The sequence below is a fragment of the Tachysurus vachellii genome, chromosome 11, assembly GCF_030014155.1.
Source record: "Tachysurus vachellii isolate PV-2020 chromosome 11, HZAU_Pvac_v1, whole genome shotgun sequence".
In the NCBI taxonomy this organism is placed as follows: domain Eukaryota; kingdom Metazoa; phylum Chordata; class Actinopteri; order Siluriformes; family Bagridae; genus Tachysurus; species Tachysurus vachellii.
Window position 1 is genome coordinate 8,718,838 of NC_083470.1, and position 27,333 is coordinate 8,746,170.

Sequence of the window (27,333 nt, forward strand, 5' to 3'; positions counted from 1 at the left end):
ACTGTTCCTGTGTCTGGCAGTTTTAGTAAGCAGAGTTCTGTAGCGCCTGCCAGAAGGGAGGAGCTGAAAGAGGCTGTGTCCAGGGTGCGAAGGGTCAGTAGTGATTTTCCCTGCCCGGTTTCTGGTTCTTGTGTCTTACAAGTCCTGGAGAGTGGGCAGGGGGGCACCAATTATTTTTTCTGCTGTTCTAACCGTGCGTTATAAATATTCATATAAATATATATATTCTAGATAATATTTTTTATTAATATTTAAAATAAACATCAGGGAAATACCAATCAGTAACCTGTGACCACTTGTCCAATTAGTTAATGGTGCTTTATTTGCATGTAACAAATAAAAAAGCAAAGTCATACAAAAGTGTAAAGTAAAGAGCTCAAAATTATAAAGGGAACGTTATAACTGAAATATTCGATTAACTTTTTTTTCATGTGCAAGATGTGCTCCATATTCCATACACATAAAACGTGAGAAGCCAATTATAAGTCAATTAAACGTTGTATCAAACTGCCCTGAAGATGGCGCTTTTACAACGAAAAGGCTGTATAGCGGTAAAAAAAAAAGAAAAAAGCGGCATGTTTCCCTCACAAAGATGACGGTGGAAACTTGCCCTCACAAAGATGGCGGTGAAACCTTGACCTCTCAAAGATGGCGGTAAAAAAAAAAAGTTGACCTGTCTAATATGGCGGCGCCGTTTTCACGTCGTTCTCGTTCTATTCCTTCATCTCGTTACGTAGTGACGTGCAGTGTTTTGGCTGAGAAGTTGCAGCTCGGTTCACTACCACCTGCACCAACTTTTACCCCTTTTACTTGGAATTTTCAGTTCCAAAATTGTAAAGAATTGAATGAATAATACACACTTCATTACTTTGCTTAAAGGTGTTGTTTTATCTAGCTGGTTCTTTGGACAGAGGATGAGTCGTGCTGGAATATGAAGCTCTTTGGGCGGATGGTATAGCGCTAACGCTTAGCTACATTTACACTTGATACAGAGTGTGTGTCTCTCTGCTCTTACTGGTATGTATAACTGATTTGTGTGTGCTGTTTATTCATGTGACGTGAACACAGTAGCTGTTAAAGATATACTATTTATTCGTGTTGTAGCCATGGTTACATTAGGCACTTCCGTGGTGGCTAGCAACAGGCTAGCGTGCAGCGGCATGTAGGTTATCGGTAGATAGCTTTAGCTAAGGCTAAGCTGATGTCCAGCAGATACAGGACCTGCTGTGTCCTTAACCGGACTACATCCAGTCTGCACTGGTTAACTGCTAACTCGTAACTAGTAAACGTCTGATAATTGTGTCATTTGCGCCAAGGCCTTTATATAATAACACTGATATTTATGTCATGAGGTTGATATAAAACAGTAAACCGGTAAATAAAGTATTCTGAGTAGCCAGCTAGCTATTTAAGTTAAGACACGACTTAGTGAACATTCAGTCTATAAAGACAGCTATTATTCTTTTGTGTTTGTTTGTTTTTTGTTTGCTTGCTTATTTATGTTTTAACTATTTTGTCAGTAAAAAACAAATATATAGTTTATATAGTTTTGAAAACTACATTTAGGCATTTATTTGTTCATGAGACCTTTCAGACACTGTGTATGTGATTATGCTTCTTGGTTTATACTTCTAGAGGTTCTGTATGGCAGCTGATTTCCAGGACTTCTTGGGGTTAATGTGTGTCAGAAGTTTGTGTAGGCCTCTGTATCGATTTCCTCCCATCTCGCGAAACAGAGCAGTAGGTGAATTGGCTATGATAAACTGTCCCTGGGTGTGAATGTGTGTGTGAATGTGTGTATGGTGCCCTGTGATAAACTGGTGACCTATCCAAGGTGTATCCCTGCCTCTTACCCAGCATTATCGGATTGAATTGAACACCTTTCCATTCCAATGACTTATTTAATGACACCACAATTAAACAACTTACATCTTGTATGAAAATGGGAAACTTCTTGTCTTAAAACCTGTTCACAGCTCTAATCTTAGGTCTCTGATATTGGTATTATATTGAAAGTAGACAAAGTGAAATTAGGGCATGTTACATTGAGCTGTACTCAGAATGCATGTGAGAAAGAATTGACATTTTTCACTGAACTCTTATTTTATGGACACAGATTCAAAACATACTTCACCATCCTGCACTGCCTGTGGAAGTGTCGCTCCACTCCATCGCCTGTTGTCATGGCGCCCAAGGACATCATGACCAATTCACACGCCAAGTCCATCCTGAATGCCATGAACGCCTTGAGGAAGAGCAACACTCTGTGTGACATCACCCTGAGAGTGGAGAACACAGACTTTCCTGCCCACCGCATTGTACTGGCAGCCTGTAGTGATTATTTCTGTGCCATGTTCACTAGTGAGGTAAGCACAAAGGATAGAAAAATCTGACCATACTTTGTAGTGAAGAACTGGTCTGAAATGACTAGTGTTTTCTATTTAAGGCAATACAAATCTTCCAGATTCATACCTGTTTCACCTCTTCTAACCACTAGGGGTGGTGAGAATCACCTGAATGCTATTTGTACTCATGGGCTTGCATGCTGAAACCTTGGAGCTGAATCATGGTGATAGATAGTATTTGCACACATCTATATTTACCTTTTTTTTCTTTTTACCTCTTTATGTACACACTAATGAGCTGTCTGCTTGGCAGCTTTTGAATATAGCCAGATAATGTCATCCATAGAAAATCATAGACCACACTCATCTCCTATTTATAGTATTTACTGGTGTTCCCTGTGGAAAACTACAGTAAGCTGGGGCACCCTTGAGAACCCACAGACAGGTTTTAACTGTACTTGCACAGACATTGGTCATCTTAGCTGCATTGTCTTGTTGCATGCACCACAGTGTTTGGTTTGATTTAGATCTTAATTCAGGGAAAAAATTGACCTAAATGGTACAGATGATTATCACAGGTGATTTATCCACATCTCAGGATCTTGCAATATCCCTGGATAACAATTTGATCTTCCCACCGGTCACAGCTGGCAATCTTGGGGTCACCATGGATAAGCAACTGTCCTTTTCCTCGCATGTTGCTAATGTGTTTCTTCTCTACAACATCAGAAGGATTTGGCCATTTTTGTCCACACAGGCTGCCCAGGTACTTGTTCGGTCTCTTATCATTTCAAGACTGGACAACTGCAGGTCACTGCTAGCAGGTCCACCTGTGAACGCAATTTGTCCTATGCAAAATGATGCAAAATTCAGCTGCACGACTTGTTTTCAACCTGCCTGAATTCTCACACACCTCCCCACTGCTGCGCTCCCTCCACCGGCTTCCGGTAGCTACACGCATCAGATTCAAAACACTGATGCTTTCCTAAAAAGCCAAAAATGGACCAGCTCTCTTACCTCAAAGCTCTTATCGCTCCTCACACTGCACCTCGCACCATCAGAGCTACCAGAACTGCTTGACTGGTCCCACCATCTCTCAGGGTAAGAGGTAAGTATACAGCAAGACTCTTTTCTGTTCTGGCACCAAGGTGGTGGAATAAACTTCCCCTAGATGTCCAAACAGCTGTGTCACTGGCTATCTTCAAAGTACGGGTGAAGACCTACCTCTTCCTGAAAACTAGCACTTTTTCCCTTGTTTGTAATGTGTATGTTTAAAAAAACCTGAACCTGAGTTTTAGGTTGGTGGTATCCTAAATCTGTAACCTATTGAACCAGATTTAATGTGTTCATCTATAGAGACTTAAAAGCACTTTTTTCAGTCACTCTGGAAATGGGCTTCTGTCAAATGCCATAAATGTAAATACAGAAGATACAGCTTGCTAGCTGTAAATGCACATGCCAAGAAACATCTGATCGTCAGAAATACACCAAGATAGAACCACAGTTGCATAATTAAGTACTGTGCTTATCAAAGAATAGGAAACCAGTTTGATCGAACATTTTTCTATAAATTTTGTTCCTTTTTTTAATGTCTTCTAACTTGAACATTTTCAGATTTATTTATTTTCTCACAGTAAGTCTCTTTGTTGCTGAAGTAATTTGAGTAATGTTGTGAACAACTTGTTGACAAAGATTACGGTAGGACGACATTTTCATAAACATTAAATACAGTCACAAGAAATACAGTAAAATTGGCAATACAGAATATAAATGATATATAACCCTATAAATTGTATAATTCTGTTTATTATGCTATGATATGTTACATGAAACATGCTGCTAATATGGCAAAAACGCAACTACAAACATGTGCTTTTAGTGTTTGTTCAACAAATGACATACAAAGTACATGGGGGGAAATGTGTGGACCTTTCTCAGCACAAAAGACATCAAAGATCTAGAGAAAGATGTTTGTGGTTCTGGGCAATATAAATGAACGTAGCCTGTAAAAAGATGTTAAAGCTTGGTCATGGTGCATAACGTCATACTTTGTTTAGTTGACCCACTTTTCTGTAACTTGCTGTTTATTTAAAAACAATACAGACATGGTTTATGAGTTGTACATGAGGTTTATTTGTATTAGTAGTAGTAGTACAGTAGGGCAGGGCTTTAAAATCCGCTTATATTTTCCTTAAAAGTGGACCTTCTCAAAGAAACCCTTTCATCTAAAATTTATTTCCCAAAAAAACTATCCACTATAACCTGTTTTTCAGTGTAATAGGTGACACAAATGTTTAAAAATAAAATTAAAGGTTTTATTTTCATAACATGAGCAGTGATGTACTCGGCTTTGAAATTATGTTTGGAATAGCATGACACGCTGTGTGAATGTAATGCGTGTGTGTGTGTGTGCATGTGTCTGTGCCTGAGTGTAACAGCTTGGTCTGGAGTTTGTCGTTCCACTTATTCCCCTGAGATTTGCTAATGATTATAATGTTTAATGTATTAATAAATGACATTTTTACAGTTTATTGTTAGATTTTATGTTGTGAAACGAGCCAAGATACAACTTCGCTCCTGTTCTCACTCCATATATATCCTGTTGTCACGTTATATCCATGATAAATAGTCATCTCCTCATTAGACTCTCTTTCTCTGTCTCACTTTCTTTCCCTTGTAAAACGCAGCCTATCATTTAAATATTTACGGCATTGACAGACGTCTTTATCCAGAGTGATATGACCAATTTATATACTGTAATTTATAAAAGTAACTAGGTGAGGGTTAAGGGCCTTGCTCAATTCCCCAGTAGTGTCAGCTTGGTGGTCCTGGGATTTGAACACACAACCTTCAGAGCAGCAGTCCCACATCATAACCATTGTTATATGCCATTGTACAAAAATGGTTCACATTTTCCAACATAACAGATTGGAGAGTTCATCTCGGGTATATATAAAGTACCTCGGCTATATCTAAAGTACTGAATTTGAACAATCGTCCTCTATTCTTTTTTCCGTCTAGCTGGCAGAGAAGGGGAAGTCCTTTGTGGATATTCAGGGTCTCACAGCCTCCACCATGGAGATCCTGTTGGACTTTGTTTACACAGAGACAGTGTTGGTTACTGTAGAGAATGTACAGGAGCTGCTTCCCGCTGCCTGCCTGCTCCAACTCAAAGGTAAACATTCACAAAATGGCTTCCTGAGGTCATGTGACAGAACATCACCAACCACACATAGTTTTGGTTATGCTGCTGGTGCTTATACCTGTCAGTACAAGATGTCTCAGAACTCTTAAAACCACATTAGGCAGAACCTATCATTGCTTATCCTGCCTAAAAGTGTGTAGAAATATATACAAATTTTATGTGACGGAAATGTCAACATTTGGCATGAGATATAGACGGGTTAATTTCCCCCCACATGACTCTGCAGCATCATGTAATTTGTATAATGTCACCCTGCCTGTATTTTTTATTTTTTTCTAGTATCTGGGCAGAGGTTAAAAGTTAAAAGTTGAAGTGACAGTCGTTATATACATTCAAATCTACACTGGGCTACTACCTTGTGTACCTTGCTACTACCTTCTCTGTGTTTTATTCAAGTGTGTTTCTTTTTCCCATTCTCACCATAAATCTCAAAGTATATCTCACAGCCATTCTGTATGAACTAAACGCATACTTTAATAAGACTCTTATTCACTGATGTAATTCTTTACTCAGTCATAATGTGGCATCAGCTCAGTGCATACACTCAGACAGATGCATAGCAGAAGATTTTAGCAAGACTTCTTGCACGAAAAAAGCATTCTTCCAAGAAAAGCATCTTGCATGCACAACATGCCAAACCTTGAGGCAGATGAGCTACAAAAGCATCAGTCCACATCGAAGTTTCCGTCAGGAACGACCAGAGGCTACAGTGTTCACAGGCTCATTGAAACTGGACAGTTGAAGATTGGAAAAAACAGCTCAGTGAGCTTATATATTTGATGTTTAATACTGTATATGCAGTGTCTAAATTGTGTATTAATCTAAACTAGAGAGATCTTAAGGGGAAAATGGCAGCCACATGGTGCTCAGCTGCTAGCTAGAGGTGATCTGTTTGCACAGAGCTCTTTGTTCAGAAGCACAGGGGGCTCTGCATGATGGAGATGAGCACAAGTCTGTAATTTTGAGCAAACAACAGGAAATGATCCACTGCAAGCTATCGTTACTGTTTAACCGCTCTCCATTTGCAAGTAGAAATTGTGAAATATAATTATGTTAGTTCAGTGCAGGTTAGGTGGTACATAGTCTCACTTGGAAGATCACAGGAAATGCATATGGCATTTTATTTAGTGATTATAATAAATATATTTATAATTCTTATAGTAAAATCTAATGGTTGCTACAAGCACAAAGAAGCAGCGAGTAGTTATTTGCATTTGGTAAGTTTAAGTGCATTTGGCAGCTTACTTGGGTAAATTGTGCACACAGTGAATAATGCATTTGTTTGAATTGTTATACTTTCAGCCTGGGTACATAATGTTGTGGGCTCTCATTTTCCTTGGGTTTCCTTGCCTAGAATATTTCTAATATGTCTAATATGTCTAGAATAGTGGTTTTGGGCCTATTAGTTAACCCTTGTATAATGAAAGTCTATCCAAGAATAAGGCATATTTTTCTTTCTTGTTTTATTTTTTTCTTTTGCTCCTTTTGTTTTTTCCTTTGTCTTAAAAACCTTATTATTTTTTCTTTCTCCTTCTTCAGGTGTGAAGAGGGCTTGCTGTGATTTTCTCAACAGTCAGCTAGACCCATCCAACTGTCTGGGCATCCGAGATTTTGCAGACACACATAACTGCGTTGATCTGATGCAGGCAGCAGATCTTTTTTCCCAGAAGCACTTTTCTGAGGTGGTGCAACATGAAGAGTTCATGCTCCTCAGTCAGAGTGAAGTGGAAAAGCTCGTCAAATGTGATGAAATTCAGGTAGACCATACACAGTGTGAGCATGGATATTTCACAAAGCTTTGCAGCCCATATGTACAAATGCTGTAGTAATGTTAATCATATCTGAGAAGACTTTACCATAAGATTACCAATGACAAGTTATTGCTGAGCCTTTACAAACTCATGAATACAACAGCTGCGCTGTTTAAAAACGGCATATCGTTTGTTAAACCTTTGTTGTTGCCTATGTTGTTGGGGTAAATAAAAACTCTTCCTGCTTACTGGCCCTTTGTTAAATTTCTATAAATGCATATCCAAGTACAGACTTCAGTAAAGCAGATCCAAGAACAGGCTTCGGCTTTCAGTCATGGAATCATGGTGAATACCTGTGGTTGGGGATAGTGGAATCGTTTGTACATCAGAAGTCTAGACATGACTGATGATGGCAAATTATAGAAATAGTTTGATATATGAAGTGTTTGATGCATGAAATTTATATTGTAGTCAGTGGTGTTCATCATCTATTTGACAACAGTTAAGAAATCTTATGAGCTGGCTTCTTTACTATAAAGAATATATATTACTATATAGTATAAAATACTATATATTCTTGCTTCTTTACAAACCACACTCAGATACACATGTAGCCAGTATAACAGTGTGAGGTGGTCCACAAGTTTGAATCTGTCTGTAAAAAAAAAAAGAAAAAAAGATTCTGGCATGAAATTCAAGTGTGGACCTGTTGTAAATATACTTCATACATCCTTGTGTTTCTCAACCTGTTTTTCTTCTTTGTCTAGTATTCACATTTGACTGATACTTTCTTCCTTCAAATACTGTTCTCCTCCTCTCTGATAAAAGGATATTAGATAAGATTTATAGGCTTTAACCTTACTCAAAAATGTTTGTGTGTGTGTATGTATGTGTCTTAGGTGGACTCTGAGGAGCCAGTGTTTGAAGCAGTGTTAAATTGGGTAAAGCACAACAGGAAAGAACGAGAGCCATACCTGGCGGACATGCTAGAATACGTGCGTTTGCCTCTGCTCACGCCACGCTACATCACTGACGTTATTGACTCTGAGGTCAGCTTCACTGCCATGTTTTAATCATCTTGACTAGTTCTTGCTATCTTTTATTATTTCTCACACATAGTGACTCTTTTAGCCAGAGGTACCTGGAGAGAGACCTTAAATAATATACATTCTTAAGTGAATATCAATAGTAAAAATTCTTAGAGGCACCTAGTACACAGTGGTTAGTGGTTGGAAAAGTTTGATCTCACCTCCCAGTGACCTGATGACTGTAAGTTCTGAAAAATGTCTAATTTTTAAAATAAATAATTTAATCAAGTTTAAATAGAAAATTACATTTTGTGAATAAGGCTTTAATAAGACCAATGTTGAGCTGGTATGTACAGAAATGCTAAAGAATAGCACATGCTGTCACCAATTAAAATGTTTTTTTGAGCAACACATTCACAAGAATGTTTTATTAATAACTGCATATTAGTTAGCAAAATTACTGTTATATTCCAATAGCTTTGAATTAGCAATACAGTATACCTTGAGGATTCTAGCATATCCTGCAATGAGAATGTGTGTGTGTCTCTCTCTCTCTCTCTCTCTCTCTCTCTCTAGCCTCTTATTCGTTGTAGCCTATCCTGTCGAGACCTTGTGGATGAAGCCAAGAAATTTCACCTGAGGCCTGAGTTACGCAGTGAAATGCAGGGGCCTCGAACGCAACCCAGACTAGGTCTGTATCTACACACAGTTCTGCATTAATCAGGGAGTTTCTAGTTAAAGCAGAGGCAAACTGTTTGGCCAAATACGTATGTGGACCTTCACCAAACTGCTGCAACAAAGTTAGAAGCACAAAATTATATAGAAGGTTTAGGTATGCTGAAACATTTACCTTCACTGGAGCTGTTGGCCTTGGCTCAAGCATGCTTCTGTATTCCAGTGTCCCGTGCACAAAACAAAGACGTGGTTTTCAAACTTTGGTGTAGAACATCTTCGATGAACTGCACAGAGCCGTGAGCCCATACAGTGATGGCACACGTGGGTGTGATGGTTAGGTGTCTACCTACTTTTGGCCATACAGTGTATTTTTTTCCTTTGTGCAAGATAATTTGTGCAAGATAATTCATAGAAAACCACAAATCTTTTCCTGAAACTAAGTGAAATTAATTGGTTTCAGGTGCCAAAGAAGTGCTGTTGGTGATTGGTGGGTTTGGCAGTCAGCAGTCACCCATTGATGTTGTGGAGAAATATGATCCCAAAACCCAGGAGTGGAGTTTTCTTCCTGTGAGTGATTAGTTAGAACTGTTTGTATCCGTTGCAGGACACAGTGTTTCATTAATTAATATTCATTTGTTATTTATATGTTTGTTTGTTTATTTATGTTAATAATTGTAGCCTGTCACAACCAGAGCCCATTTTGTTCCAAGGTTTTTGATGCAGTGGAGATTCAAATCATGCCAAGATATTTAAATGTGTAGCTAAAGCATTACAGGTGTCATAAAACCATAGTTTCTATACTTCCATCATTCCATACTTTGTGTCTCACATGGGAATTGCATGCCAGAGGGTGGAGCTGTCATCATTCGATCCTCTATCTTTTCATTGCTCTGTGTGCTGTATTTCCTGTGTTTCTGGAAGTTAAAGGGCTCGGGAAGGAGGAGGTTAAAAAAAAGAGAAAAAAAATTCAAAGAACCCCTTCTACATTATTTTTCAACATTGTGGAAAGTTTAGATCAAAATAAACATTAAATAATATGAAATGGGCTGCACTCAAGATTGGAAACATATTTTATAGCTTTTGTATTATTGGAAAAGTGACAGTCCAATGAATAAAGAGTACCTCTTTGACTACAGTTAATTTTTATCTTTCTAAACATTAGAACACAAACTTTCTGAAGGTTTCTATGTAGCAAATGAAAATGTGTTTTTATGTTGGATGTTTGTTTCTCTAATAACAAAATGTTCAGGAGTTATTAAGAAATCATTTTTAAGCCATGCTTATTTCTCTTGTGCTTCCAAAATATCAATCAGTATATTCTCGCATGATTGTTTGTGAATCAAAATATCTTCCCTAAATATTCCAGAACATTGCACGAAAACGGCGTTATGTTGCGACTGTTGCCCTCAATGACCGTGTGTATGTGATTGGAGGCTATGATGGTCGATCACGTCTCAGTTCAGTTGAGTGTTTGGACTACACAGCAGATGAAGATGGAGTTTGGTACACCGTTGCCACAATGAACGTTCGACGAGGCCTGGCAGGAGCAACTACATTAGGAGGTGCAGTAGCCTTTTATCTGTTTAAAAAATAAGCTAATAAGTTGCATAAGTGCAGTCATACTACGATGTAAAATAGAAACAAATTCAGTTGTACATCTTGCTGTTAGTTTTGTCTATCACACATGAGTTTGGGGGTTGCCCAGTGCATTTGTAGATGGTATATCCACAAAACCTATTATAAACTATTGTTATTTGCAGTAATATATGGATGTCTAGAGATGCCCCAGTAGGATTTTAATTAAGCAAACACACTTATAATTAGTTGGGCACCATGCACTATTCCAAAAAACAGTGTGTTTGCTTTTGTCTCGAGAATTTTAAACCTATAGCATGTAACCTCAGTGCTCTTCATTATTAGAGGGTATAAACTGACTCTTCAGAGTTTCCTTTACAGATATGATTTATGTGGCTGGGGGGTTTGATGGCAGTCGGCGACACACCAGCATGGAGAGATACGACCCGAACATTGATCAGTGGAGTATGCTGGGGGATATGCAGACAGCCAGAGAAGGAGCAGGGCTTGTAGTGGCCAGTGGACTCATCTACTGCTTGGGTATGTTGCATGTTCACAGTGGAGAAGTTTAATCTAATAAGGATATTTTTGATTATTGGGCATAGACACACAATACAAAAGTGGTATGTGTTTATTGTTACGACCGTCTAGGGGTCAGTCGCAACTAGGGTTGGGAACCGAGAACCGGTTCTTATTCAGAACCGCTTCTGTTTTTTAACAGGAACCGGAACCGCACAGAATTTTTTGAATTCGGTTCCAAACGCGGTTCCGATGCGATGACAGGCAAAGTGCTGAGAGCGGTCACTTTAAATAGCCATGTCTTACCTCATGAATATTAATTGTTTTACAGTCACGCAACCAAATTAACACAGCTTACCACAGAAATCAGTCACTCGCGCTGCTGTGCTGAGGTACGCTTTGTGTTAAACATGTCTAAAAAAAAGTCTAAAGTGTGGATTCATTTCCAAAGCTACAACAATGAAGCAAATCTACCCCATCATAAAAAAAATAAAAACACATTTTCCAAAAATAAATGTTGTAGTACATCTATCAGTACATCAGTGATGTGTGTTCTGAGTTTGGTGACAGTACAGTGTATTACAGTGAAGCTATTGATTTTTTTATAATATGAAAAATCATAAAAAATAAACAAAAACACATTTATCCCAAATAGGTGTTGTAGTACAACACTCAGGACATCAGTGATGTGTGATCTGAGTTTGGTGACAGTACAGTCTATTACAGTAAAGTTATTGACTGTTTTTTTTTTTTTTCGCTTTTCGGGTTTTGCACTTTGCTGACGGTCCCTTGGAATCTGTCTCTTAGGTGTTCGCACATAGACACTTATGTATTTTGTCCAACGCAGAGGAAAGCTGACATTACTACAATAAAAAAGAGGCGTTATTTGTGTAATAAGAGTGTTTAGGTCAGGAGTTATTGACTCGGGAAACTCGAATCTGTGAATATGGAGCCAACTTTACTTAAGTCCCTCTGAGAGGGTTTTCTCCACAGCTGGAGATACAATAAGCCAGGAAAGGTCTCGTCTTCTCCCAGAGAAAGCAGACATGTTAATTTTTCTTCAGAAAAATTGCTAACTGTTTTGCTAAGTTGTAATTCTGGATGTTAAATTTGATGTTGGATTTATTTAAATTTAAATTGATATGAATTGAAATGCTCTGTTTAAAATATTTAAAGAGTGATTAATAAACACAAATGGAATTGTTTAAGTATTCTGCATTATTTTACACATTTCTTTTATTATGGAATCGGAATCAGAACCGGGAATCGTAAGGCAGAACTGGAACCGGAACCGGAAAATTCCTTTTGATACCCAACCCTAGTCGCAACAGAAGGGGCAAATGAGGCTTCAGGGGAGGACAAGGCCAAAATAATAAACAGAACAATCTTCCTCAAAATACCTCTCTCTTACTAAACCAAAATGAAAGAAAATAAAATACAATTTTTCTTACCTAACTCCCTCTCAATAAAACAATATAATAAAAGGTATTCAAAATAACTGGCATCAATACCCCTACATACCATGTCACAATAAGTTGGTACCTTTTGAATAAAAGTGTATTATGAAATTGTCTCACTAACAAGTCAAAAACAGAGTCAATATCAGTCAATATCGTAGTCGATATCAGGCATGGGTCAAGCACAAACAAATCTATCAATTGAAAGAATAAACAAAACAAAACTCCCAGGCTCAACACACTCTGAACAAAAACTTAAAATCTTTCTCTCTCTGATGTGACAATCAACAATAAATGAAACGGATTAACATTTAGAGGATATAGCATACGAACGAGCAACGTTAAAGCACAACGCAAACAAAGTAATCATGATGGCTCGAAAAGGCAAAAGACCTCAATCAGGGATCCAGGCAGTCATTTTATCCGGAACAGGTGGCGATGATAACCAATCGGAACCTTCATCATATTAACTCCGGGAACGCCTTCCTGAAAACGAATGTCAAGTACAAGAGAAGACACCAGAGGGCAGCACAGAAATAAAACAAATGACTGAAGGTCATAACACCCCCCAAATAAATTTTTTTTATATGACAACAGGTGGTTATGATGGATTGAACATCCTTAATTCTGTGGAACGCTATGACCCACACACTGGCCACTGGACTAGTGTGACTCCCATGGCCAACAAACGTTCAGGTTAGCTTTTAGTTCTGACATTTTATTTACTTCATTATAGAAAATGTTTTTCATTTCTGTATTACTTGTATTTTGTGTTGCAGGGGCAGGGGTGGCTCTGCTAAATGACCACATTTACGTAGTTGGAGGGTTTGATGGCACAGCTCATCTGTCTTCTGTAGAAGTTTATAATATCCGGACAGACTATTGGACTACTGTGGCCCCCATGACTACTCCACGCTGCTATGTTGGAGCCACTGTCCTTAGGGGACGACTGTATGCCATTGCAGGGTTTGTGATTAGTTTGTTTTTATGCCCACCAGGCTCAATTTCTGAATGTGTAGGGTTTAATACATAGTAGCGTTCTTGTAGACAGACACTGCAAATAATACAGCATGTAATACATCTCCAACAATAAGGCTGACTACAGTTTAAATTGCAGGTTTTTATTAATACACTCTTTGTAGTGTTATCATCTGTATAAGTAATAGCTAACTGGCATAGACTTATCCATACTAATCCATGCAAGCACATGCTCTATATAATCTCTTTATATACAGTCAAGCCCAAAATTATTCATACCCCTGGCAAATTCTGACAAAGTTACTTTTATTCAACCAGCAAGTTTTTTCTTGATTAGAAATGACACTGGCGTCTCCCAGAAGATAATAAGACAAGGGGCATCATTGTGGAAAAAATTATTGCTCATCTTTTATTTACATTTTAACAAAAAGTGGCATGTCCAAAATTATTCATACCCTTCTCAATAGTCAATAGAAAAGCCTTTATTGCTATTACAGCAATCAAACGCTTGCTATAATTGCTGACCAGCTTTTTGTATGTCTCCACTGGTATTTTTGCCCATTTATCTTGAACGATGAGCTCCAACTCTTTCAGGTTGGAGGGTCTCCTTGCCATCACCCTGATCTTTAGCTCCATCCACAGATTCTCAGTCAGATTTAAGTCAGGACTCTGACTGGGCCACTGAAAAACTTTAATGTTTTTGTCTGCTAACCATTTCTTCACCACTTTTGCTGTGTGCTTGGGGTCGTTGTCGTGCTGAAATGTCCACTGGTGCCCAAGGCCAAGTTTCTCTGCAGACTGCCTGATGTTGTCCTTGAGAATTTTGATGTATTGCTCCTTTTTCATGGTGCCGTTTACTGTGATTAGGTTCCCTGGTCCACCAGCTGAAAAACACACCCCAAAACATTAGGTTTCCACCACTATGTTTGACAGTGGGGATGGTGTTCTTAGGGTTGAAGGCTTCTCCTTTTTTACGCCAAATGAAAGCTACATCATTGTGGCCAAACAATTCAATCTTTGTTTCATCTGACCATAAAACAGAAGACCAAAAGTCGACTTATTTGTCCAGATGAGCATTTGCAAAGGCCAAGCAGGCTTTATCTGGAGAAGTGGTGTCCTCCTTGGTCTGCGTCCGTTTAACCCAGCGGTGTGCAGTGTCCGTTGGACTGTCTGCCTTGAGATGTTGCCACCAGCAGAGCCCAGATTCATCAGGATGCCCTTGGTGGTGATCCTTGGTGATTCTTTTTTACCTCTCTCACTATCTTCCTGGCCAGCGCAGGTGTCATTTTGGCTTCCGACCACGTCCTCTGAGATTTTTCACAGTGTGGAACGTCTTGAATTTTTTAATAATACTTTGCACTGTAGGCACTGGAACTTTTAGATAAGGTCTTCTAGCCCTTTCCTGACTTGTGAGCAGCCACAATGCACAGCCGTGAGCTCCTTTGTCTTAGCCATGACTGTCCACAAACCAACAACAGAGAGCTTCTGTTTTTCACCTGTTGAGTTGATTAAAACAGCTGTTCCCAATGAATCAGGGTAATTAGGATGCTTTAGAACAGCTTGGATTATTTGGAATGGTATAGATTTTCCCATAGACTGTGACAGTTTGCAAAGGGTATGAATAATTTTGGACATGCCACTTTTTGTTAAAATGTAAATAAAAGATGAGTAATAATTTTTTCCACAATGATGCCTCTTGTACATCGTCTTATTATCTTCTGGGAGACGCCTGTGTCATTTCTAATCAAGAAAAAACTTGCTGGTTAAATAAAAGTAACTTTAAGTCAGAATTTGCCAGGGGTATGAATAATTTTGGGGTTTGACTGGATATTCTTTCATTTCATGCTTTTCTTATAGTACAAGTGTATAACTAAACGTCTTGCTTTCTCTTTTTTTGTAACCCATTGACAGATATGATGGCAACTCCCTGCTCAGCAGTATCGAGTGTTATGATCCTGTACTAGACAGTTGGGAGGTAGTGACCTCCATGGCTACGCAACGCTGTGATGCAGGGGTTTGTGTGCTCAGAGAGAAATAAGCATATGGCTGCCAGAAACAAAATAGACAAAGACTCAATGGGATTGGTTTTTTGGAGTATCGAATTTGGCAGCTGATGCCTATAACTGGTCTAATAAGTTGCCATGACATGTGCCACGTGTAATCAGCATGGAAGAAGATGCAACCTGGAAACTCGGATAATGTTAACACCTGTTTCATTATTTCTGCATAATTTTAACTTCAGACCTTGGTTGAGTTGCCATGTTTGTGATGGGCACACACTGTTGTCTGCCAAAATGTCTGTACTCTCCATCCATTACCCTGTGATTTTGTGGTGTCTGAGGTTATGTGAGGTTCATATGGATGAAGTTCAAAAAAGTGCAATATTTTAAACTACTGATATGTTTAAGACTAAAAATGCAGAAGAACACAATGTGTGCTTCAGTGGCTGCTGCTTTTATACCTTATTGCCCTTATTTGTGGGCAAATATTTCAACACATCACACCACAAGTCTTCTGGCTCTTCTACCTAAGAATACGATGTATGATTGAAAAAATGGACATATAAAGGAAGACCACTGCTTCTGTCTGGAAATGAACAATGTACAAGGTTACTGTGTTGGCACCAATATGTCTTCACTGTCCTTTCCTTCTTTATTTGTTCTCCCAGCCTATTTAAAGAGAAGTAATAACCCCACTCCTTGCCTCCCATTTAAAGGTACAGTAAGTAGAAAGAAAGAAATGTGAAAGAAATATTAACACTACTAGGTGTGTGATTTATTTTTTTTAAACAAGGAAGTTTCCAGCCTTAGCTACAGTTATGTTACCAGGTTTGTTGCTAGCTAAGATGCTAGCAATGAATGATAAGAAAATGTTTGGGAGGTGTTACTTGGTGTACCTCACTGGGATTGAGATACCATGAACATCACGTTCATGTATGTACTGTGTATTAAACTTTTTTCAGTTTAAATGCTTTCAAACGTGAATCTGAATGAATGTATGAAGTTACATAAATGTTTGTTAAACGGATCTTGAATATTTGTTAATTATTTGTATTATAAACATATATGCTCATTTTTTTGAGTGGCCAACGACATTTGCTGTTGTGTAATGTTTTGCAATATGTATGGTGCCAGGACTGACCTAATTGTAAGTTGAATAGTTTGCCACCAAGTGTAATAAAATATGTACATCACTGGTCTCATTAAAGTCCCAATGGATTTGAACAAGAGCCATGATCAGATTTTGTATGTTGATGTATCTCATGTTGATTGTGTGTTAAAGTCCTTGAGTAAGCAAACTAGCTAAAAGTGAGGAAAGCTAAAAGTTTAAAGAGTTTTTTATCTACTGTGAATTGTTGACAACCAAATTAATTTACATTTCTTCTACGTAGTGTATTAACTGTTTAACGGCTGCTTTCCACTCATGACTTCAGCACTGAAGTGATGAGCATTTTCAACATTTTTGGATCAGTTCGGATAGAGCTATTGTACTCCACTGCCTACCCTGCGCTCACTGATCAAAAACTTACATGGCTGCCAACTTTTAAGTTCATCTTAGAGTGAGATTTTGGGGGCGGGCCTTGTGGAGGGGCGTGGCTTGGTGTGGAAAAAAAAATACAAACATGAAATCCTTGCATTAGCAGAAGTGTATTAAGTATATACTGATTGTCAAAGTATTTGGTACAGAATTTCTTGGGAGATTTACATTACATTTAATTTTCACAGACATTTTACAGAAATAGGATTAACATGTGATTAACAGATTAACATGTGCGCTATTGTAAGTGCTGGTGGCTGATTTTGCAGACTTAATCATTGGGATGTCGTTGACTTGACATTCTGTTCTTAGAAAACAATAATTAACATTAACTACTAGGCATGTACAGATATTTGTCATCTGGAAATGCTTTTGTACTGTTTTTTACGATAAAGTTATGTAAAATAACTGCTCGGTGCTGCAAAACAAACAACTCTGCTAATGCTAACTTAATTCTATATAAACTATATAACAGCATAGGCCTATTAGTTACTAGCCTAAACTGGACTTAAGTAAAGTTGGCCTCATATTCACAGATTGGAGTTTCCCGAGTCAATAACTCCTGAGCTAAACGCTCTTATTACACAAATAACACCTCTTTGCTGGTGACAGTACAGTGTATTGCAGTGACGTTATTGACTGTTTTTTAGTTTTCGCTTTTTGGGTTTTGCACTTTTCAGACGGTCCCTTGGAATCTGTCTCTTAGGTGTTCGCACATAGAGACTTGTGTATTTTGTCCAACGCGGAGGAAAGCTGATATTGAGGGTTTAAAATTGGGTTGTAGCTGCCTCTCTACATTACTACGGTGAAAAAGAGGTGTTATTTGTGTAATAAAAGCGTTTAGCTCAGGAGTTATTGACTCGGGAAACTCCAATCTGTGAATATGCGGCCAACTTTAGTCTGAACTGGACGGAGACACGGAGCGCCCTGTAACTCACTGACCTGCCTGCGTTCACAATTCACACTGTGCAGATGGGAGGGAGAACGGCTGACTATACAGTTTATGGGAATAAATTGTGTATTTCCCTCACAATTGTCACAAAAAACTCACTAAACTGTCTGGTCTCTCTGTGTGTTGCTTTGCGAGATCATGCGGCACGATTTGTTTTCCTCACTGCACCTCAGCGGTTCAGTAATCTAGAGGAAGTTTATTCCACCACCTTGGTGCCAGAACAGAAAAGAGTCTTGCTGTATACTTACCTCTTACCCTGAGAGATAGTGGAACAAGTCAAGCAGTGCTGGTAGCTCTAAGAGCGATAAGTGCGATAAGATAACTGCACCTCTCATGACCCCTCTGTCAAGCTCCTGAAGTTTGCAGACGACACCACACTGATCGGCCTCATCCAGGACGGTGACGAGTCTGCTTACAGACTGGAGGTTGAACAGCTGGCTGTCTGGTGCAGCCTTAACAACCTGGAGCTGAACACGCTCAAGACAGTGGAGATGATCGTGGACTTCAGGAGAAACCCCCCTGCTCTTCCCCCCCTCACCATCATGGACAGCACTGTCACAGCAGTGGAGTCATTCAGATTCCTGGGAACCACAATCTCCCAGGACCTGAAGTGGGACATTCACATTGACTCCATTGTGAAAAAGGCTCAGCAGAGGTTGTACTTCCTTCGCCAGCTGAGGAAGTTCAACCTGCCACAGGATCTGCTGAAACAGTTCTACAATGCTATCATCGAATCCATGCTCTGCACTACAGTGAATGTTTGGTTCAGCTCAGCCACCCAATCCGACCTCAGGAGACTACAGAGGGTAGTCCGGACTGCTGAGCGAATAATTGGCACAACTCTCCCCACTCTCCAAGACTTGTACTTCTCGAGAGTGAGCAAAAGGGCAAAGAAAATCACTCTGGACCCCTCACATCCAGCACACTCACTCTTTGAACTGCTGCCATCTGGCCGATGCTACAGAGCCCTGAGCACCAAAACGACCAGATATAGGAACAGTTTCTTCCCTCAGTCAATCCATCTGATGAACACTTAACATACATCTGATGAACACCTAACATACACAGAACAAACCCTATTCTTACATTGTCTACAAGTACGCATTTATATTTTATTTTGCACATCTATATTTAAATTTGCACATCTTTACTTCAATTTGCACACTTATATTTCAATTTGCACATACAACTGTCTATTATTTATGTGTTCATTTCTTACCATTGCTATATGTTTACACTGTGGAGCTCCTGTGCTTGAAAAAATTCCTCGTATGTGAAAACATACTTGGCAATAAAGACCTTTCTGATTCTGATTCTGATTCTGAAGAGCTTTGAGGTAAGAGAGCTGGTCCATTTTTGGCTTTCTAGAAAAGCATCAGTGTTGGTGATAAGCCACCAGCACTTACAATAACGCACATGTTAATCTGTGAACATGTTAATCACATGTTAATCCTATTTCTGTAAAATGTTTGTGAAAATTAAATGTAATGTAAATCTCCCAAGAAATTCTGTACAGATACCAAATACTTTGACAATCAGTATATACTTAATACACTTCTGCTAATGCAAGGATTTTGTGTTTGTATTTTTTCCACACCAAGCCCTGCCCCTCCATAAGCCCCTCCCCATAACCAAAGCCCCGCCCCCAAAATCTCACTCTAAGCTGAACTCAAAAGTTGGCAGCCATGGTTAATGTGTTCATCTATAGAGACTTAAAAGCACTTTTTTCAGTCACTCTGGAAAATGGCTTCTGTCAAATGCTGTAAATGTAAATACAGAAGATACAGCTTGCTAGCTGTAAATGCACATGCCAAGAAACATCTGATCGTCAGAAATACACCAAGATAGAACCACAGTTGCATAATTAAGTACTGTGCTTATCAAAGAATAGGAAACCAGTTTGATCGGGTTTAACATAAACATATAAAACATATGCACTGTATGCGACTATTAACGATAGGAAAAACAAATAACCCACTAATGCACAAATTATGACTGGACTAAAACATTTTTCTATCATTTTTGTTCCTTTTTTAAATGTCTTGAACTTGAACATTTTCAGATTTATTTATTTTCTCACAGTAAGTCTCTTTGTTGCTGAAGTAATTTGAGTAATGTTGTGAATAAGAACTTGTTGACAGGTTACGGTAGGACGACATTTTCATAAACATTAAATACGGTCACAAGAAATAGAGTAAAATTGGGAATATAGAATATAAATGATATATAACCCTATAAATTGTATAATTCTGTTAATTATGCTATGATATGTTACATGAAACATGCTGCTAATATGGCAAAAACGCAACTACAAACATGTGCTTTTAGTGTCATTGTGTTTGTTTAACAAATGACATTCAAACTAAATGGGGGAAAATGTGTGGACCTTTCTCAGCATGAAAGACATCAAAGATCTAGAGAAAGATGTTTGTGGTTCTGGGCAATATAAATGAATGTAGCCTGTAGAAAAGATGTTAAAGCTCAGTCATGCTGCATAATCTGTAATTTGCTGTTTATTTGAAAACAATACAGACATGGTTTATGAGTTGTACATGAGGTTTATTTGTATTAGTAGTAGTAGTACAGTAGGGCAGGGCTTTAAAATCCGCTTATGTTTTCCTTAAAAGTGGACCTTCTCAAAGAAACCCTTTCATCTAAAAATTATTTCCCAAAAAAACTATCCACTATAACCTGTTTTTCAGTGTAATAGGTGACACAAATGTTTAAAAAAATTAAAGGTTTTATTTTCATAACATGAGCAGTGATGTACCTGGCTTTGAAATTAATGTTTGGAATAGCATGACACGCTGTGTGAATGTAATACAGATGTTTGTGTGTGTGTGTGTGTGTGTGTGTGTGTGTGTGTCTGTGCGTGAGTGTAACAGCTTGGTCTGGAGTTTGTAGTTCCACTTATTCCCCTGAGATTTGCTAATGATTATAATGTTTAATGTATTAATAAATGGCATTTTTACAGTTTATTGTTAGATTTTATGTTGTGAAACGAGCCAAGATACAACTTCGCTCCTGTTCTCACTCCATATATATCCTGTTGTCATGTTATATCCATGATAAAGTCATCTCCTCATTAGACTCTCTTTCTCTGTCTTACTTTCTTTCCCTTGTAAAACGCAGCCTATCATTTAAATATTTACGGCATTGACAGACGTCTTTATCCAGAGTGATATAACCAATTTATCTACTGTAATTTATAAAAGTAACTAGGTGAGGGTTAAGGGCCTTGCTCAAGTCCCCAGTAGTGTCAGCCTGGTGGTCCTGGGATTTGAATACACAACTTTCAGAGCAGCAGTCGCACATCTTAACCATTGTTATATGCTATTGTACAAAAATGGTTCACATTTTCCAACATAACAGATTGGAGAGTTCATCTCGAAAATATAAGCATCTAAAGTACTGAATTTGAACAATCGTCCTCTATTGTTTTTTACATCTAGCTGGCAGAGAAGGGGAAGTCCTTTGTGGATATTCAGGGTTTCACAGCCTCCAACATGGAGATCCTGTTGGACTTTGTTTACACAGAGACAGTGTTGGTTACTGTAGAGAATGTCCAGAAGCATCTGTACAAGCATCTGAGTGCGTATACGCTCAGACAGATGCATAGCAAAAGATTTTAGCAAGACTTCTTGCACAAAAAAGCATTCTTCCAAGAAAAGCACCTTGCATGCACAACATGCCAAACCTTGAGGCAGATGAGCTACAAAAGCATAAGTCCACATCGAGGTTTCCGTCAGGAACGACCCGAGGCTACAGTGTTCACAGGCTCATTGAAACTGGACAGTTGAAGATTGGAAAAAACATCTCAGTGAGCTTATATATTTGTTGTTTAATACTGTATATGCAGTGTCTAAATTGTGTATTAATCTAAACTAGAGAGATCTTAAGGGGAAAATGGCAGCCACATGGTGCTCAGCTGCTAGCTAGAGGTGATCTGTTTGCACAGCGCTCTTTGTTCAGAAGCACAGGGGGCTCTGCATGATGGAGATGAGCACAAGTCTGTAATTTTGAGCAAACAACAGGAAATGATCCACTGCAAGCTATCGTTACTGTTTAACCGCTCTCCATTTGTAAGTAGAAATTGTGAAATGTTTGCCTTGCGCATGGAATTATGTTAGTTCAGTGCAGGTTAGGTGGTACACAGTCTCACTTTGCACATCACAGGAAATGCATATGGCATTTTATTTAGGGATTATATTATATATAATAAATATATTTATTTTTATTTATATATGTTATATTCTTATAGTAAAATCTAATGGTTGCTACAAGCACAAAGAAGCAGCGAGTAGTTATTTTCATTTGATAAGTTTAAGTGCATTTGGCAGCTTACTTGGGTAAATTGTGCACACAATGAATAATGCATTTGTTTAAATTGTTATACTGTCAGCCTGGGTACATAATGTTGTGGGCTCTCATTTTCCTTGGGTTGTCTAGAATAGGGCTTTTGGGCATACTCATTATTGATGGCGAAGTGAAGCTTTCTTGAAGCACTGAAGCTTTCAACCCAATTGTATTGGAAAAAGGTTCATTACTTGAAGCTTTTCAAATCAAAGCTCGATGAGGACATCTGCTGGTGAAAGCGCTATCACAATGTTCCACAACCAAACAATGTATTAATTTTAGAAGCAAAAATTAATGAATTGACAAATTAATTATAGATTAATAAATAAATGAATCAATATATTAAATACATGACCAAAGCATGTTCCATTGCATACGCATGGTAACTCCAAACAAAAATCTAGTAAGGATAACTTTTTGTATGGTGAATGTAGACATTTTGACTGTTCAAACTCATGAACGTTGAAGGTTCATAAGTGCAGACACACTTTTACACGATTATTAATCTGCCTTACAGACTACTGTACTGTAGGCTAGATGGATGCTTTGTGCTTAATTATGTTTTTTTAACAATCAGCAGTCAGCAATCAGGTGTCCACCTGTTCAGCATGACTATATTATTTGTAAGCGTGAGCTCGTGAAATGGACATTGTAAGTGTTCTTGAATGAGTGACATGGATGATGTATTATTATTATAGGCCAGCTGCTGGGAGCAAATCAAACACTGGACTTAAAAACAGATTAATGATAGACTTTGTCTCAAAAGTATAAAGTGTGAACCATTTAAAAAAGATCATGGAATTAAGCGGTGCTCAAAAGGCTTTTCTTGCATTCCTATATTTGTCAACTTATTACTACTATCCAATAAATATATATATGACAAAATATACGACATGAAATGTTACATTGAATCGTATAATTGCCCAATGATGAGTGAGATTTAAGTTATAAATATAGGCTTCACAACAAAACCATATATATCCACCTTAATGGGTGAAATCAAATGAAAGTGTTCCCACATTTCAGAACTCAATCTTTTTGTAACAGGCTCCATTGACAACTCGCAACAATAAGTTGCCCTAAACTAGCTATACAGTAATAGATTCCGTGTAACGTAATACTCCAATACAACCCACAAGGGAGCACCGCCACGTGTCGCGCACAATTGTAAACCTTTGAATCATGATACAGAAGCAGTCATGTGGGGGTGTGTGAATGAAGCTTCAGATGTCATTGGTCACGTGATTTTGCCAGAACGAATCAAGCTTCGATACAAAGTTTCAATGAAAATTGGTTCTTTTTTTGCCACACGCCTCGGAGCTTCGGGGTTACTGGTAATATCACTACTACTCATAGATTATTTGTAAGTATTTATGCCTAGCAGAAATTGAATACTATGGATGAATTGGTAAACCCTTGTATAATGAAAGTCTACCCAAGAATAAAGCATATCTCTCTTTCTTGTTTACCTTTCCTTGCTTTTCTTGTTCTTTTTTTTTTTTTTTGCTTCTTTCTTTTCTTCTATGTTCTTTTTTAAAAAACCTTATTATTTTTTCTTTCTCCTTCTTCAGGTGTGAAGAGGGTTTGCTGTGATTTTCTCAACAGTCAGCTAGACCCATCCAACTGTCTGGGCATCCGAGATTTTGCAGACACACATAACTGCGTTGATCTGATTCAGGCAGCAGATCTTTTTTCCCAGAAGAACTTTTCTGAGGTGGTGTAACATGAAGAGTTCATGCTCCTCAGTCAGAGTGAAGTGGAAAAGCTCGTCAAATGCGATGAAATTCAGGTAGACCATACACAGTGTGAGCATGGATATTTCACAAAGCTTTGCAGCCCATACGTATAAATGCTGTAGTAATGTTAATCATATCTGAGAAGACTTTACCATAGGATTACCAATGACAAGTTATTGCTGAGCCTTTACAAACTCATGAATACAACAGCTGCACTGTTTAAAAACAGCACATCGTTTGTTAAAACTTTATTGTTGCTTGTGTTGTTGGGGGAAATAAAAACTCTTCCTGCTTACTGGCCCTTTGTTAAATTTCTATACATGCATATCCAAGTACAGACTTCAGTACAGCAGATCCAAGAACAGGCTTCGGCTTTCAGTCATGGAATCATGGTGAATACCTGTGGTTGGGGATAGTGGAATCGTTTGTACATCAGAAGTCTGGACATGACTGATGATGGCAAATTATAGAAATAGTTTGATGTATGAAGTGTTTGATGCATGAAATTTACATTGTAGTCAGTGGTGTTCATCATCTATTTGACAAGTTACTTAAGATGGTTGAGACATCATATGAGCTGATATATTCTTGCTTCTTTACAAACCACACTCAGATACACTTGCTTACCTTTCCTTGTTTTTCTTGTTCTTTTTTCTTCTTCTGTGTTCTTTTTTAAAAAACCTTTTATTTTTTCTGTCTCCATCTTCAGGTGTGAAGAGGGCTTGCTGTGATTTTCTCAACAGTCAGCTAGACCCATCCAACTGTCTGGGCATCCGAGATTTTGCAGACACACAACTGCATTGATCTGATGCAGGCATTTTTTTTTGAGATTTCGAACTCCACCCCCAACCCCTCAGACTTACCTCTTGCTTCTTGAAGACTGCCAGCATATATGAAGAGAATCCTTTACGAGCTGCAACATAGACTTCAACTAGTTTAGCTGCCTCTTCTGCTGTAATGGGATCTCTCTCTTTCACCCAAGTTCTCACCTCTGGGTACAGCACCCAAATATACTGCTCCAACACTATGGTCTCCATCAGGTCCGTCTTGCTGCTTTCATTAAACTTCACCCATTTAGAGAACAGATCTTTTAGGCAGACATACAATTCCATCGGTGACTCATCAGCAGGTGTGTTCAGTGTTCGAAATCTCAGTCTGTAGGTCTCTGCGTTGATTTCATATTTCTTGAGGATGTCTTCTTTGACTTTCTCATAGTCAGAGGTATAGGCAGGTGACATGGCAACAAACACACTTCTTGCTTTGCTAGTGAGCAGGGGAACCAGATGAATAGCCTAGTCTTCATTCGGCCATTTGTACACTTCTGTCAGTCTCTCAAAATTAGTAAGAAAATGTTCTATATCATCAGTATTTTGCAACTTAGGCAGTTGAGGTAGGTGATCAAAACATCGAGCCACTGACCATTCAGAAGAGAGAGCTTCTTGTCGGGCATGCTCCAGATCCATCTGCATCTGAGTGACTTGATGAGAGAGGTCCTTGTACTGCTGTTCCCATCGGGCTGATTCTCTCTCTCTTGCCTCTCCTCCCTGTCCTTCTGATATTGTAGGAATGATTGGAACATTCCTGCCAGAGCTGCAATGGCTGATTCACTTGTGGTGTTAAGGGTGTCCACAGGCTGCACTGGATCTCCACATGTGGCACCTTGCTCTTACTCCACATCAGCATCAGCTGCTAGATGATCTCTCCTCTTCGGCGGCATAATTGGTATTCTTATGTCACTCTAGATCCCACTTCTGACACCAACTGTTAGGATTTGACCGGGGGATAGGAGGCAAATGTGACACAGAAGCCGCTTGGACTCAGGTGAAGGGTGATTTATTAGTGCACACACGTGGTAACAAACCCCAACACACAGTGTAAGTGTGTTGAGAGGTAGTGAGTTACCTTAGGGCTGGGCGATAAAAGATAACGATATGTATCGTGATACACAGCTTTTGTTTGATGGCACAGCTCATCTCTCTTCTATAGAGGCTTATAATTTCCAGACAGACTATTGGACTACTTTTTATGAAAAGCAAAGCGTCTATGTTATGTTCTTTGATGAAAGCCTGAATCACTATTTACAGTCTAAACGGTTAGACATGCATGTCAGGCTATGGAACGGGTCCATGGTAAAGACGAAATACATCGGCTCAGAGTTCATGGGCCATTCATCAGCTCAAGACATCGCTGAAAAAAAGAATAACTTGCTCTCAGAGATCGGAATCAAGAATTGTCCAGATCTCAATGGACGGACCGAACGTCAACTGGAAAATATTCTAAATACTCCAGAAGCAAGTCCAGAAAGATGCGGGAAAGTCCCTAATTAACATTGTTTCGTTCGGGTTGCACATACTGCACAATGTGTTCAGAGATGATGTAAATCCACCAGATGGGAAGTTGATCTAATCAATTTCTAAGCGGTTCTCAGGGTTTAATGTATCATGTTATGAAACTTTGTTACTGTGTAAGCGTTATTTAAATAAATGGTTATTTATTAAATGGTTCCCTGCTCAGCAGTATCGAGTGTTATGATCCTGTACTAGACAGTTGGGAGGTAGTGACCTCCATGGCTACGCAACGCTGTGATGCAGGGGTTTGTGTGCTCAGAGAGAAATAAGCATATGGCTGCCAGAAACAAAATGGGCAAAGACTCAATGGGATTGGTTTTTTGGAGCAGCTGATGCCTATAACTGGTCTACTAAGTTGCCATGACATGTGCCACGTGTAATTAGCATGGAAGAAGATGCAACCTGGAAACTCGGATAACGTTAACACCTGTTTCATTATTACTGCATAATTTTAACTTCAGACCTTGGTTGAGTTGCCATGTTTGTGATGGGCACACACTGTTGTCTGCCAAAATGTCTGTACTCTCCATCCATTACCCTGTGATTTTGTGGTGTCTGAGGTTATGTGAGGTTCATATGGATGAAGTTCAAAAAAGTGCAATATTTTGCACTTCTACTACTGATATGTTTAAGACTAAAAATGCAGAAGAACACAATGTGTGCTTCAGTGGCTGCTGCTTTTATACCTTATTGCCCTTATTTGTGGGCAAATATTTCAACACATCACACTACAAGTCTTCTACATAAGAATACGATGTATGATTGAAAAAAATCATAGGGGGCAGTGGTGGCTCAACTGGTTAAGGCTCTAGGTTGTTGATTGGAGGATCAGGGTTTAAGGCCCAGCACAGCCAAGCTGCCACTGCTGGGC

General features: G+C 38.8%; 1 protein-coding gene across 4 annotated transcripts; it reads left to right on the forward strand.

Annotated features, from left to right (window-relative positions):
- Window positions 1–739: 739 nt before the first annotated feature.
- On the forward strand, window positions 740–16,762 carry klhl12 (kelch-like family member 12). 4 transcript variants are annotated; one of them, XM_060881381.1, is made up of 13 exons: window positions 740–1,017; window positions 1,636–1,740; window positions 2,117–2,366; window positions 5,367–5,520; window positions 7,090–7,307; window positions 8,201–8,350; window positions 8,906–9,020; window positions 9,465–9,571; window positions 10,371–10,566; window positions 10,961–11,119; window positions 13,153–13,251; window positions 13,335–13,521; window positions 15,445–16,762. In XM_060881381.1, the coding sequence occupies exons 3-13, from the start codon at window positions 2,184–2,186 to the stop codon at window positions 15,569–15,571; spliced, it is 1,695 nt and encodes a 564-aa protein (XP_060737364.1). In that variant the 5' UTR covers window positions 740–1,017; window positions 1,636–1,740; window positions 2,117–2,183; the 3' UTR covers window positions 15,572–16,762. The 4 variants fall into 4 exon arrangements, with proteins under 4 accessions (XP_060737364.1, XP_060737363.1, XP_060737362.1 ...); XM_060881380.1 differs by lacking the exon at window positions 1,636–1,740 and having other exon boundaries at window positions 15,445–15,589; window positions 15,641–16,762; XM_060881379.1 differs by lacking the exon at window positions 1,636–1,740.
- The last annotated feature ends 10,571 nt before the right edge of the window (window positions 16,763–27,333 follow it).

Excerpts from the sequence above, each read along its gene's own strand:
- klhl12 (XM_060881381.1), top strand. The coding sequence starts at position 2,184 with ATGGCGCCCAAGGACATCATGACCAATTCACACGCCAAGTCCATCCTG. Across the intron at positions 9,572-10,370 it reads AGGAGTGGAGTTTTCTTCCT|AACATTGCACGAAAACGGCG; the intron begins GTGAGTGATTAG and ends TAAATATTCCAG. Across the intron at positions 13,522-15,444 it reads CGACTGTATGCCATTGCAGG|ATATGATGGCAACTCCCTGC; the intron begins GTTTGTGATTAG and ends ACCCATTGACAG.